This window comes from Nicotiana tabacum, chromosome 8, assembly GCF_000715075.1.
Source record: "Nicotiana tabacum cultivar K326 chromosome 8, ASM71507v2, whole genome shotgun sequence".
NCBI lineage: Eukaryota > Viridiplantae > Streptophyta > Magnoliopsida > Solanales > Solanaceae > Nicotiana > Nicotiana tabacum.
Window position 1 is genome coordinate 108,555,958 of NC_134087.1, and position 11,274 is coordinate 108,567,231.

Here is an 11,274-nt window from a genome sequence, read left to right on the forward strand (position 1 = left end):
TCTCAAGCATCATAATTAATTCAAAATTTGTATTCTAATAAAACTAAAATATCATTATGATAGTACTATTTTTTTCAATTTCTTTAATAAAGAAAATGAATTAAAACTAAATCCAGCCTCCAGACACAAAAAGATCTAAAAATATCTGGTCAGGACATCCACGCTGGCAATCAGATATTGTACTTTTTTCACGCTTATCTACCTTTTGCCAACTTCTGTTTATTTCCATTTTCCTCCACCTATCCCTTTCCCACTTCCCCTATCTTCTTCTCCTCCATTTTCTTTCCTTCACCAATAAGCCTTTGAAATCCTTCGGCATATCTTCATCAAATCGATATCTGCTGCTCTGTCCCGCCGAAGATTTAATTTAACTTGCATTAACAGGAATTAAGGAAGAACCCTAAGAGTGTGAATTTTGTCCAGTTGAACAACTTTTCTGTAACCAGCTAGCTACCATGGGTGAAAAAGTGAAGCTTTCTGAGTACGATTCTAGCGGTGGTAATAATGATGACAGAGTTTTGTGGGAGGTTGGACTTCCCGGCGCCGACGATCTCACGCCGTTGACTCTGCAGTTGATTCCGGCCGAACTTGCTTCTGCGTTCAGAATCTCGCCGGAATCCTCAAAATCCATGACTGATGTAAATCGCGCTTCTCAGAATACTTTTTCTTCCCTCCAGAGATGGCACTCGCAGGATATGTCTTCAATGAATAACTTAAATTTCAAGCCGTTCAATGAGGAGACGACTGTTACTGAAAAAGACGAAACGGATCTAACGAGAGAGGGATCCGACCCGAGGAAGCTCCGGAGGGTTGAATCCGGAGGCACCGAAGAGATTGATTCTGCTCTGTGTAACGAAAATTGTGCAGATGATTCGTCGGCTAATAAGACGCTGAATAAACGGGCAAGGCTTGTTTGGACGCCGCAGCTACACAAGCGTTTTATTGAAGTGGTGGCCCACTTAGGTATCAAAAACGCTGTGCCGAAGACGATTATGCAGCTTATGAATGTGGAAGGACTGACGCGAGAGAACGTGGCGAGTCATTTACAGAAGTATAGATTATATATGAAGAGACAGGGAAATGAGGGGCCTTCTTCTTCTGATCATTTGGTTAATTCCACGCCGGTGAAGCAGAGTTTGCGTGAGTCCGGTGAGACTGGTCATCACCTGCGTAATACTAATGGCCACGTGGGAATGCCGACTCAGATGCCATACCCGCCGCAAATGGTGCAGATGCCGATGATTGGAATGGCCAAAGGAGGCATGCCTGTTGGGTATGGGGGTGGACCATCAGTTGGATTTCATCATCAGTACAGTATGATGCAACAACAGCGGGAATGGTCTGGGAATAATTTTGGTTACTATCATCCTGTTACTTCTAATGATAAGTAGCTGTACTGGCTAAGGTAATATATCTAACAGAAGAACTCATTGTAATGTCTGTTATTTGCTTTTTCCTCCTGTATTGTCGATAGTGCTGTCTATATGTTTGTGTTCATATACAACTTGGGGGTGAATTCGTGATTTTTCTGGAAGTGAGGGAAACAACATAGGATTGACCCGCTACTCATAGTTCATAGATCTTGAGTGCTGTCCGGGTTTGTGATTATTTAATATACTTGGTTGTGAAACTTAATAAAGCTGAAAACTACTTTAATATAGCTTGTAAAATTTATTATTGGGTTTTAAAGCTACAATATCTAGCAGATTTCCCACACCCCACTTGTGGGAAATTATTGGGTTTGTTGTTGCTGTAATATCTAGCAGATTTCATTTTTGGCTCTAGAACTAGAAGTAAACTACTAGAAGAGTGTTTGGGACATTGGACATTTTATATGGAAGTTAGACTGGGCAAAATGGCATCAGTCAAAACTTCATATGAGGGATTATTGCCATGTAAACAAATTATTGCCCAGAGCAGATCGTATTGGTGAATATGTCTGTTCTACAGCTGCAATAAGTAAAATATTAGAAGTAACTTCATTGCCATTCATTATGCAAATTAAGATGGAGGGACAGGTAAATAGGAGAGTTGCATTGATTCATGATAAACCTTTATCTAGGATTACTGAGCGAACAAAGATGCTTTCACAGACCAGTTTCAGCATTCTATGCATACTAAAATGTTAGGTGGCGACCATGCAAAAGCAAAGCCTGGTATTTAAGTGGAGAAGGGTAGAGGGACGGGCCCATTATCCACCGAGTTTCGAAGGCTGCGGTTGGTCCAAAGGATCGGCCCCAGACGGATTTCTCGGTCATCAAAAAAAAAAATGTTAGGTGGCGTCCCTGCTTACATGTACTTATGTCTTATTGATCTTTACTAATAGGTTCTCTTTGTAACTTCATGTGTAGTGCAGACCTTCCATGTGTCTTTTGAGCATGGAAAATCATGGTAGATATCGTGAGGTGTACTCTGGAAAAATTTGGGACAAATTTGAGTTAGACAGCAGAAGACATTTGGTTCAATCCATCCTTGCGATGCATTTTAGTGGTCTTTTCCCTCAAATCTGCTTCATCCAGCAGCAGCAAATTGTTAATATAACGTCAACGTGTCCTTTGAATGATAAATGGCTTAATGTTTCTTTGGCATGTATAAATGGTGTAATGTTGTGTAGTGGTTGTATTGAACTTCCGTTTCCACAATGATCTACACTCAGTAATATACCTAAAACTTTGTCACTAGTCCCTACATATGGGGTATTTGAATCTTATCCTTCTCTCCCTACTTTATGGGCCTAATCTTTTCTTTTCTTTTCCTCTCTTTCTATAAGATATCAATTAATTGCTCCATATTTTGTGTATAGCTCCTAAGTTTTGTGCTTGCTTTAAATTCAGTAGTAATTGGAACCACTTCATGTTGTTACATATCATTGGAGGTGGTTCTGGCATATAGTTTCTTAATTCGCCTAAATAATTTGCTGCAGTTTCCCTAATAGGACAAACATGAAACAACTATCTTTGGGAGGATCAAGTAACTGAAACTCTTGTGTTGTCTAGTTGAATTAAGTAATTCTACATCTCATCCTCATATTGTTGCATAGATTTCTCTGCTCGTCTACTGTGCTACTAAAACCATATGGGATTAATCTTTGAGAATTATTGATGATGTGCATCACATTGTTCACAGTTCCATGAGAGCACTGGTGCCTCCATTTGTTCTGCTCGGAACCTTCCATTATTACTGATCCTTTCCCTGCACAGCTCCATCTGGATCTTTATTTGGTCCTTGATGAATACTATAGACAAAAAAAATTCTGATGATTGGAGGCAAGTAAATCCTCTATTAGACTACACCGAGTTGACATTGTGTTTCTGGTGAGGTGTGGTTTCTCTCTCCCTATGTCTGCTTAATTTTCTCTATTGAGCATCAAGGTTTGCAACTTTTGTTGGATATAGAGGGTAAGGAGATTATGGGATGAAGCAGTACTCTATTCCGGATTTGTATTGCAGTTTCAGAAAACGTGGGGAAATCCATAGCTCCAAACGCATACTCAAGAATGGTGGAGAAGAAATTTCTTCTCTGCTATGTGTGAAGATATACTGCCCCTCCCTGTGTTTCATCTTCTTGTTAGAATACAGCCATTCCCCTTTGATGCATAAGGTTTTTCTATATTTTGGTTATTTGGTGGCTGAGCCAATACGTGTTTTGTGTTCTTAATGGTTTTTCTATCATGAATATTTAGAGTTGCTTCTCATATATGCTCCACATGTTTAAGTATGACTACAAGTTGTACTTGTGCTACTACATAATGGATGTCATTCTTTACAGACAGATTGTTTAAAGATACAAGTGGCGTGCTTCTTTAGCCATTGGTTTCTTAATCGCTTCAGTGTCCACATGCATATACTGATATACTCTAGCCTTCTGAAACTGTAAGACAGGACTTGATTGCAGGTATTATCATCTGTGTATTGTACAGGTGCTTATAAAGCAAAGAAATATACGAACCTAACACGTAGAACTTGGAGCAAGTCAATATATCATTCAGACATTCACAATAAAGGGTAATAATTTTTCTGCTTAAGATTGATTATCTGATAAGTACGACCATCAGATGTCCCAATTTTGTAAAGCTCGATATTCTTCTGCTTTGCCTCTGGTTGTCGGTTGTGAATTGCTAGTTATCACCATTACGTCTTACTAGAGGTAGGAGACAATTGCCTTGCATCACTTGGTTGTGACTTCTTGCGGAATGAATGTCACTGGATTAACTGATTATAATAGTCGCTTATAGTCCTGCTTTCCCCGGTGTTCTCGGATTACAAACAATAAGCATATGGGATGGAAACAGTGATCTGATTGATTAAATGCCTTCGTTAAGGACTGCATGGTATATCTTGCTCAAATAGATTCGTACAAATAAGCTGGTTACCTTGTGGCATCCTTCCTACTTAGTCGCAGGTCCACTGAAACTAGGTGACCCTTCGCTTTTGGTAAGGTATTGAAAGTATTTCACAGATTATTCTTAATTTATTGAAAATATATTACACCTCTTCTGAAAATAATCTAGCAAAATGAACACGAAATGTAGAATTGCAGATTTAAGAATGAAACTACTTCACAGAACAACTCCAAATCCCATTTACCCCGTCAAAATGTTTCTGAAAAAATAACTCATGCATTCAGAGGACAAGATCAGACAAAATATAGTTATTTCAAGCCATCCCCAGTAGGAAAAAAAATATGAGAAGAAAGAAAATGCACAAATTACTATATTAACATATTTTGCTTACACGAGCAAAAAAGCTACGGAATACTCACTTTCGAAAAGGTTCTAACCACAATTATAGCCGATCTTTTAGCAAACAACATTTTAAGACATAACTGAAGTTCAAACTCAGAACCGTGCAGTTCTTAACTCATAGGTCTGACTAGCTGCAAAAAAAGAATCTGGCCAAGGAATCTGAAACTAGAATCTCTCTCCAAAACGGAAAAATATTGCTCCAGTCCCAGAATTGTGGTCAAAAGCATATTCTGCTCGTACTAAGCCTAGTTTCACGCCAACTCCATACGAGGAGCCATGACCCATCCGCCTATAAACCTCTGTTGGGTTTCCTTTGACATCTTTTGAACTCCCAAGATCATTTCCATGTTCTGCAAATGCATAGACATGTGTGTTTCTCACAGGTATCCGCATCTCAGCAGCCAGCTGAAGGTAGCATCAATACATTAGATAAAAGACATTTATCAAACATAAGTTTTGCACAAGCAATTGTCTAGCTATGGCCAAGTAGCACTTCAAGAAAAAATGAGAGAAATAAGTTCACATCATAGCTTTGATAGAGAAACCATACATACCTCCAGTATATTTCTAGCTGCACCTATCTCTCCCATATTGTAGCCCCTCACTGAATAAGGTCCCCCAAGTGTGAAAGCATCATAACTGGGAAGATCTCCAACACATCCACCATAGTGGCCATGGAGGACTAGGACAGGTGGCGGAGCCTTACCAACGCCTTCTTCTACTTGCTTCAGCTGGACAAATCGGGTCATTGTCAGCTGGTGGCGGTTAAAGAATGGGAACTTACTGCCAATTCCAAGTCCTTGATCAACCTGTAACGCAATATTAAATATTAGACAAGAGTCCATAAAAGAAATTTAACCAATAATTAGTTCCAGAAGACACCATTCATATCTCATACATTTTTCACAACAAATGAGATAATTTATCAGAGTAGCTACAACGGTAAAAAGGTATATGAAAATCTAGAGCATGGGTAACAGTCAATTGATAAACGTTGAAAACTTGCTTCATGAGGAACAAATGAGATGCCCTCAGATGAAAGAAATATATGACATATATGACTGGCAGTATTTTAAAATAGGACTGGCAGTAGATAATGTGGTAATATCTATTAATAAAGACCAAAAGCTACTTCCATTTTGATTTGCAAAAGAAAATGAATTCAGTAAAATCCAAAAAGAATACAAAAAGCTAATCTCACCTGGAAGACATTCCTCTCACCAACAATTGTCCCATTTACAAATTTGGTGTTATCTCGTGTGATGTTAGCTTGTAAAAATGCCATGCGGTCAATGCCAGTTTCACTAAGCGTTGTGGGAGGCCCATCTGCACTAATTCCACCACTTGGCAGTACCCTCTGCCCACGAGAAGAAATATGGCTGCTTTCATCGCGTGTTGTTATCTCTTCCATCACAAGTCCATAGGTGAATTTACTCTGACGAGTGAAATTCTGCAGCAAATATACAGTTAAGCATCAAATTGCGTAATTATATAATACCTACATGAACTTCTTACAAGTCCCAAACAGAGCTCTCTGTGATGCCATAGCTACAAACTTTCTTAGATTTAATAAGTCATATACGTACCTAAGAGAGATATTCTTTTTTTAATTTGAATTTTACTATTGATCATCAAATTCTACAAAGGTTCCCGCAAAGCCGACAAACACTAAATGATAGAGACCTGCTAGCAGATGCATCACACTTGTATCAGTATTGGCCCTACCTCAGTAATGTTGGCTTTAAGTCCAGCGCGATCAACCCATATAGGAGGGACTTCATCTACTCCAGGGCCCCCAGTAAAGACAGGACTCAACTTCCTGCTGTTGAAGCAGCTAGCTTTAAGCGTACGGTTTCGCGAATTGTAAACACCATCCAAATACGGATGAACATACTCTAACTTAAAAGCAAGATCATCCTGTAAAACAAATTAGACAGGGATTGTTGCTAAGGTTTAAGCCACTGGAAAAAGGATTAAAAAAACAAACCAAAAGCATCAGCAATGAAATAAAAAAGAACAATCACCTGAGGATTGAGGAAGTTACTGGTAGTCACAGAACCAAGAATTGACCGATTGAGCCCCTTAAGATTCCGATGCTCAAATGAAACAGTTCCACCAGGTTGAATTGAAGCCTGAATGCCATAATACAGAAAAGGAAGGCATTTAGCAGTGAACTAACAGTTATAATCCATATCAAAACCATGCAGTCGAGATGCTTAATGGTGTACCAATGTGGGGCGACCTCCACGTCCAGGGACAATGCTCCATTCAGTACTGACTTCAGCTGACTTCTGTTCCAACTCCTTGAGCTTAATTTCAACAATTATCCCTCCCTCATTCTTTTCATCTGGGCGAGGGTTGACTTCAATATTAGAGAAGAGAGCTAGAGAATTTATATTTCTCAAAGCCTGTTTTCCAGCTTCAATGTTGAAAACTTGTCCTTGACGAAGCTGAAGTATCACACACATTTGAGAGCCATGTTAGTCCCAAATTGTATTCAAATGCATGACAAAACATAATATACTAGCATTGAAATATACACGTACAATGTTACATTGATGTACAGAGATATTTAATCAGATTTCTCTACGATTCCACAGTATTGAAAAAGAACCACCAAAAGATGTAGGACCAGTAGGCATGCTCCAAATCAGCAGAATTATGAAATTCAACATGTACTAGAAGTTTAATTAAAACGAGAATGCAGAAAATTACTGCAGTAGCTCCTTCAGCCCAATAGCAACATAAAACTTTAAACGACAAGTATGACCCATCAAACTCATGCTTAAGTAGTGAAGCTAACCAAACACAACTGGCATTAATGAAAGAGTACCAATAACTTGAAAGCATAACTGGCGTAGGTAGACTGTCATTCAGGTCTGAAAACTTAAAAACAATCATTTCCTCTCTATGTACAATGACACCAATCAGATTGTACACAGAAACCAAAGTCCACAGCATTTTCAGAAAGGATTTCTTTTATTCCTTTTCTGTAAGACAATTAAATTGAACAAAATCTCTTGTATTTCAGAAAGAACAGTTCTTTTATTCATCTTGTAAGTCCATGCAAGGATAAACGTGAGATATAATGAGGTTCTATTTTACAAAACCCCTTTTTTGCCTTAACTATTTGAATGAAATGGAACATAACGGGATTCATATTGATGACAGTAACTAATTTGGGATATAGGACTAATTAATGGATTGACTTTGTATCTTTTACCTGCCTAGGCAATTCTCTCCGGACAACCGGATATTGAGTGTTTCCCTCACATACATTTCCCAGCTTATCCTGAAACTGAACGACCATTTGAGTAATATCCCCTTCCACCACCTCACAAACCACCTCCTTAGTATTCAAATTCCCAAAATTCACAACTTGGGCGCACGCGTAACCATTCTCATGATACCACTGCTGCACTCTATCCCTAATCTTCTGCAACAACCTAGCACTAACTGCCCCTTGCTCCCTCAACATCTGCAAAATCTCCCTTTGCACGGGTGGCGGCAACAAACATGGCCTTGACCTTTCAATCCTCCTCCTATAATCCTTCTCCTGGCTCCTGTAATACTCCAATTTCTCCTTCTCAGTCATGTCTGGATCCATTTCAATGGGCTTAGACTGTGGCATTAGGCCCACATTGATACACCTAAATCTATCAGCTGACTGCCACGTGCTTTCTAAAAAGGATATCGTAACTCCGACTGTTCCATTAGGGTTTGTTTTTGCATCTAGATCAACTTTCTCGAACATTCCACTGGTAGCTAGGGTTTCCAGCTCTTTAGTGAGCTGCGCCTTCGTGTAGACACCATTTGGCCGTAGAGACACCATTTCGAAGAAGGAATCCTCCGTCCCTACCGTTGACCCGCGGCGGCGATCGAGGAACATGATGTCGGAGACCTTGTACTTCTTGAACCCGCTTAGTTTGTTCAGTTGTACCACAATATTCGCCGGCAAGCCGTGAGAATCCCATTCCTGTGATTCTTCTTCTCCAGCAATAGCCGCTGGAGAGAAAATCTTCGACCAGAAGCTATCTCCGCCACCTCCCCCTCCACCACCACCGCCAGAACCACCGGAGGAGCCGCCGCCACCGTTTCCGCTGAGTTTAGCGTTGGACACGCCGTTGGAGAGCGCGTAGAGACCACAGCCAATGGCTGCGGTGGTTTTTACGATATTTTGGAGCTTTTTCGAGCCCAAAATGTCAAAATTGTCGCGGGGGCGTGAGGATGAGGGTTTAGGGTTTTGGGAGGAAGGGAATGTAGGATGCTTGGATTTGATTGTAAGTGAAGGGACAGAGGCAGCAGTGGTGGTGGTTGCGGTGGCAGGAGTGAGCCGGCGGTGTGAACGGTGGACGGAAAGTGCGAGACCAGGAGCGGCGATGGACGCCATTGTAGAAGATAATGGAGAGTGAAGAAATCGAGGCGGTAAAGTTCAACACTCTGAGAAAGGGTATTGAAATGAAGTGGTAATGATATTTCAGATTGGACCCAGATTGCACTAATGGGCTTTAGCGTCCAATTAATACGGGCATTTGCATCTATACCCGCTTTTTGTGCCACATTATAATTTGTGCTCGCTTTGCAAAAAAAATTGCAAGCGTACCCGCTTTTTCGCATAACTTCAGCATACGGGGCTGAAGTATCAAAAACAATCACGCAAAACTTCAACATTCTAGTAGTCGGGTTTGAAGTTCAGCTCTAGAGCTGAAGTTTTTGTGTTGTAAATGGGAAACTTCAGCTCTAGAGTTGAAATTTTTTTTACCACCTATTAATATTACATACTAGAGCTGAAGTTTCCAGTTACAACACAAAACCACCTATTAATATTACATACTAGAGCTGAAGTTTTTGTGTTGTAAATGAGAAACTTCAGCTCTAGAGCTGAAGTTTTTTTACCACATGTTAATATTACATACTAGAGCTGAGGTTTTTTACGACCTATTAATATTACATACTACAACTGAAGTTTTTTTACCACCTATTAATATTACATACAGTTGCTCGTATTGTATTAGCTAGGCAGGTATAAATATTTTTAAATTAATTAAAAACGTGAAAGGCACAAGAAAAAAATAAAGGTCAGAGAGGGATATATACATGTATCATATGGGGGATTGGATTAGTGGGTAGAAAGCAGAGGAGAGAGCTAAAGCAGTCATTCCAATTCTCGAAGGGAAAAAAGAAAAGCTAAAAAATAAAGTAAGAACGTGAAAGGGTAGCTTTTGCACAGCTTGTGATGTTGTTTTTATGCATATCAATCTCAATCTAGATCCTTGCTTTCTTCTGGTGAGGTACTGAAGCGGAGAAGAAAGGGAGCTGAAGTTGTTTAAAAAGTGGGTACAAGTTAAAAGTTTTAAAAAAAATGGGTATAGGTTAAATTGGGGCGACCAAATAGGGCGCCCGTGCAATTTTTACATTAATATGGATCCTGGCCCACGAATCAAAAGTGAAATATCGAGTTCATCACAAGGTCTCTGACATCATGTTCAAGAAGTACAGATTGTAGATACGTTTTTTGTTGTTATAAGATGTATTATGTGTATTTAAGCTACTGTATCCATGAATACAGTAGCAAAAATAGGCGTGAATCAGGGAAGTCCAGCTAATCAGTTATTGTATTCAAGTGTATTCGACTGTATTCATGGCGTGAAGCATGAGATTATAGCTAGACAGATTATTGTATTCGACTGCATTCACGGCGTGAAACAGGGAATTACACTATTTTTTAAATGGAAAGTGAATCAATTAACATAATAGGCTCCTAATATACCTCAACAAACTCAATTATAACACACAAAATTTGTATTTCCTTGTGTAAAAAAGATTCTCAATCGAAAAATATCTCAAAAACATAGCAATTTTCAGAAAAAGTATATAATACATCTGAATACATAAATTATATTAATTAAAAAAACATATGAATACATTCATGGCATATAGTGAGACAATACAATGAAATACATAGAATACAACGGGATACGTTGAAATACAATGAAAAAAAGACAGTGAATACAATAAAATACATGGAATACAACGAGATACATTGAACTACAATAAAAAAAATAATGAATACAATGAAATATATGAAAATACATTGAATATATTAACAGAAAATCAAGTTGCTCAGCCCCAAACTCCGTCGTCTTTGTTCAAGAACAAACCCTAATTTCTAGCGAATCCGCCAACAAACCCTAATTTTCGGCGAATCCACAATTGCTATCTCTTGTTACTGGTCTCCCTTGGATGATAATATCGAGGTTTCTTTGCCTTCTTCTAGTGAAAAATGTCCTTCCAGAGAATATGTTGATGCTCATATACAAACTGGTCTTTCTTCTGTTGAATTTTTTGAAGAGTAGTTGTGTCGTCCCAAGTCTCTCTTCTTGCCATCAACTACCAATAAGGTAATCAAAGGCTGCTAGTGACTTCCTTGTGTTTAAAAGGGTTGTGATTGCTTTTGTTGCGTTGCAGATTTGACAATTCCACGAGTAGCACTATCACAACAAAGACAATATACTGTCAAATAATATCTA

At 39.1% G+C, this 11,274-nt stretch overlaps 2 protein-coding genes across 4 annotated transcripts; one reads left to right on the top strand and one right to left on the bottom strand.

The window, feature by feature from the left end:
- The first annotated feature begins 211 nt into the window (after nucleotides 1–211).
- LOC107774049 (transcription factor PCL1) lies at nucleotides 212–3,771 on the top strand. Of its 3 annotated transcripts, none has more exons than XM_016593508.2 (2): nucleotides 212–1,405; nucleotides 2,352–2,724. In XM_016593508.2, exon 1 carries the CDS (start codon nucleotides 456–458, stop codon nucleotides 1,389–1,391), a length of 936 nt encoding a protein of 311 aa, XP_016448994.1. In that variant the 5' UTR covers nucleotides 212–455; the 3' UTR covers nucleotides 1,392–1,405; nucleotides 2,352–2,724. The 3 variants fall into 3 exon arrangements, with proteins under 3 accessions (XP_016448994.1, XP_016448992.1, XP_016448993.1); XM_016593506.2 differs by lacking the exon at nucleotides 2,352–2,724 and adding an exon at nucleotides 3,127–3,771 and having other exon boundaries at nucleotides 213–1,405; XM_016593507.2 differs by having other exon boundaries at nucleotides 213–1,405; nucleotides 2,357–2,724.
- Nucleotides 3,772–4,684: 913 nt separating this feature from the next.
- On the bottom strand, nucleotides 4,685–9,234 carry LOC107774050 (protein TOC75-3, chloroplastic). Its single transcript, XM_016593509.2, has 7 exons — nucleotides 7,968–9,234; nucleotides 6,973–7,194; nucleotides 6,769–6,876; nucleotides 6,470–6,661; nucleotides 5,946–6,194; nucleotides 5,299–5,553; nucleotides 4,685–5,149 (listed from the first exon to the last, which is right to left on the bottom strand). The coding sequence occupies exons 1-7, from the start codon at nucleotides 9,132–9,134 to the stop codon at nucleotides 4,910–4,912; spliced, it is 2,433 nt and encodes an 810-aa protein (XP_016448995.2). The 5' UTR covers nucleotides 9,135–9,234; the 3' UTR covers nucleotides 4,685–4,909.
- Nucleotides 9,235–11,274: the final 2,040 nt, after the last annotated feature.

Coding starts and splice junctions, on each gene's coding strand:
- LOC107774049 (XM_016593508.2), top strand. CDS start 456: ATGGGTGAAAAAGTGAAGCTTTCTGAGTACGATTCTAGCGGTGGTAAT.
- LOC107774050 (XM_016593509.2), bottom strand. CDS start 9,134: ATGGCGTCCATCGCCGCTCCTGGTCTCGCACTTTCCGTCCACCGTTCA. Junction 6,877..6,972: donor GTGGAGGTCGCCCCACATTG/GTACACCATTAA, acceptor TATGGCATTCAG/GCTTCAATTCAACCTGGTGG. Junction 6,662..6,768: donor GTAACTTCCTCAATCCTCAG/GTGATTGTTCTT, acceptor TTTGTTTTACAG/GATGATCTTGCTTTTAAGTT.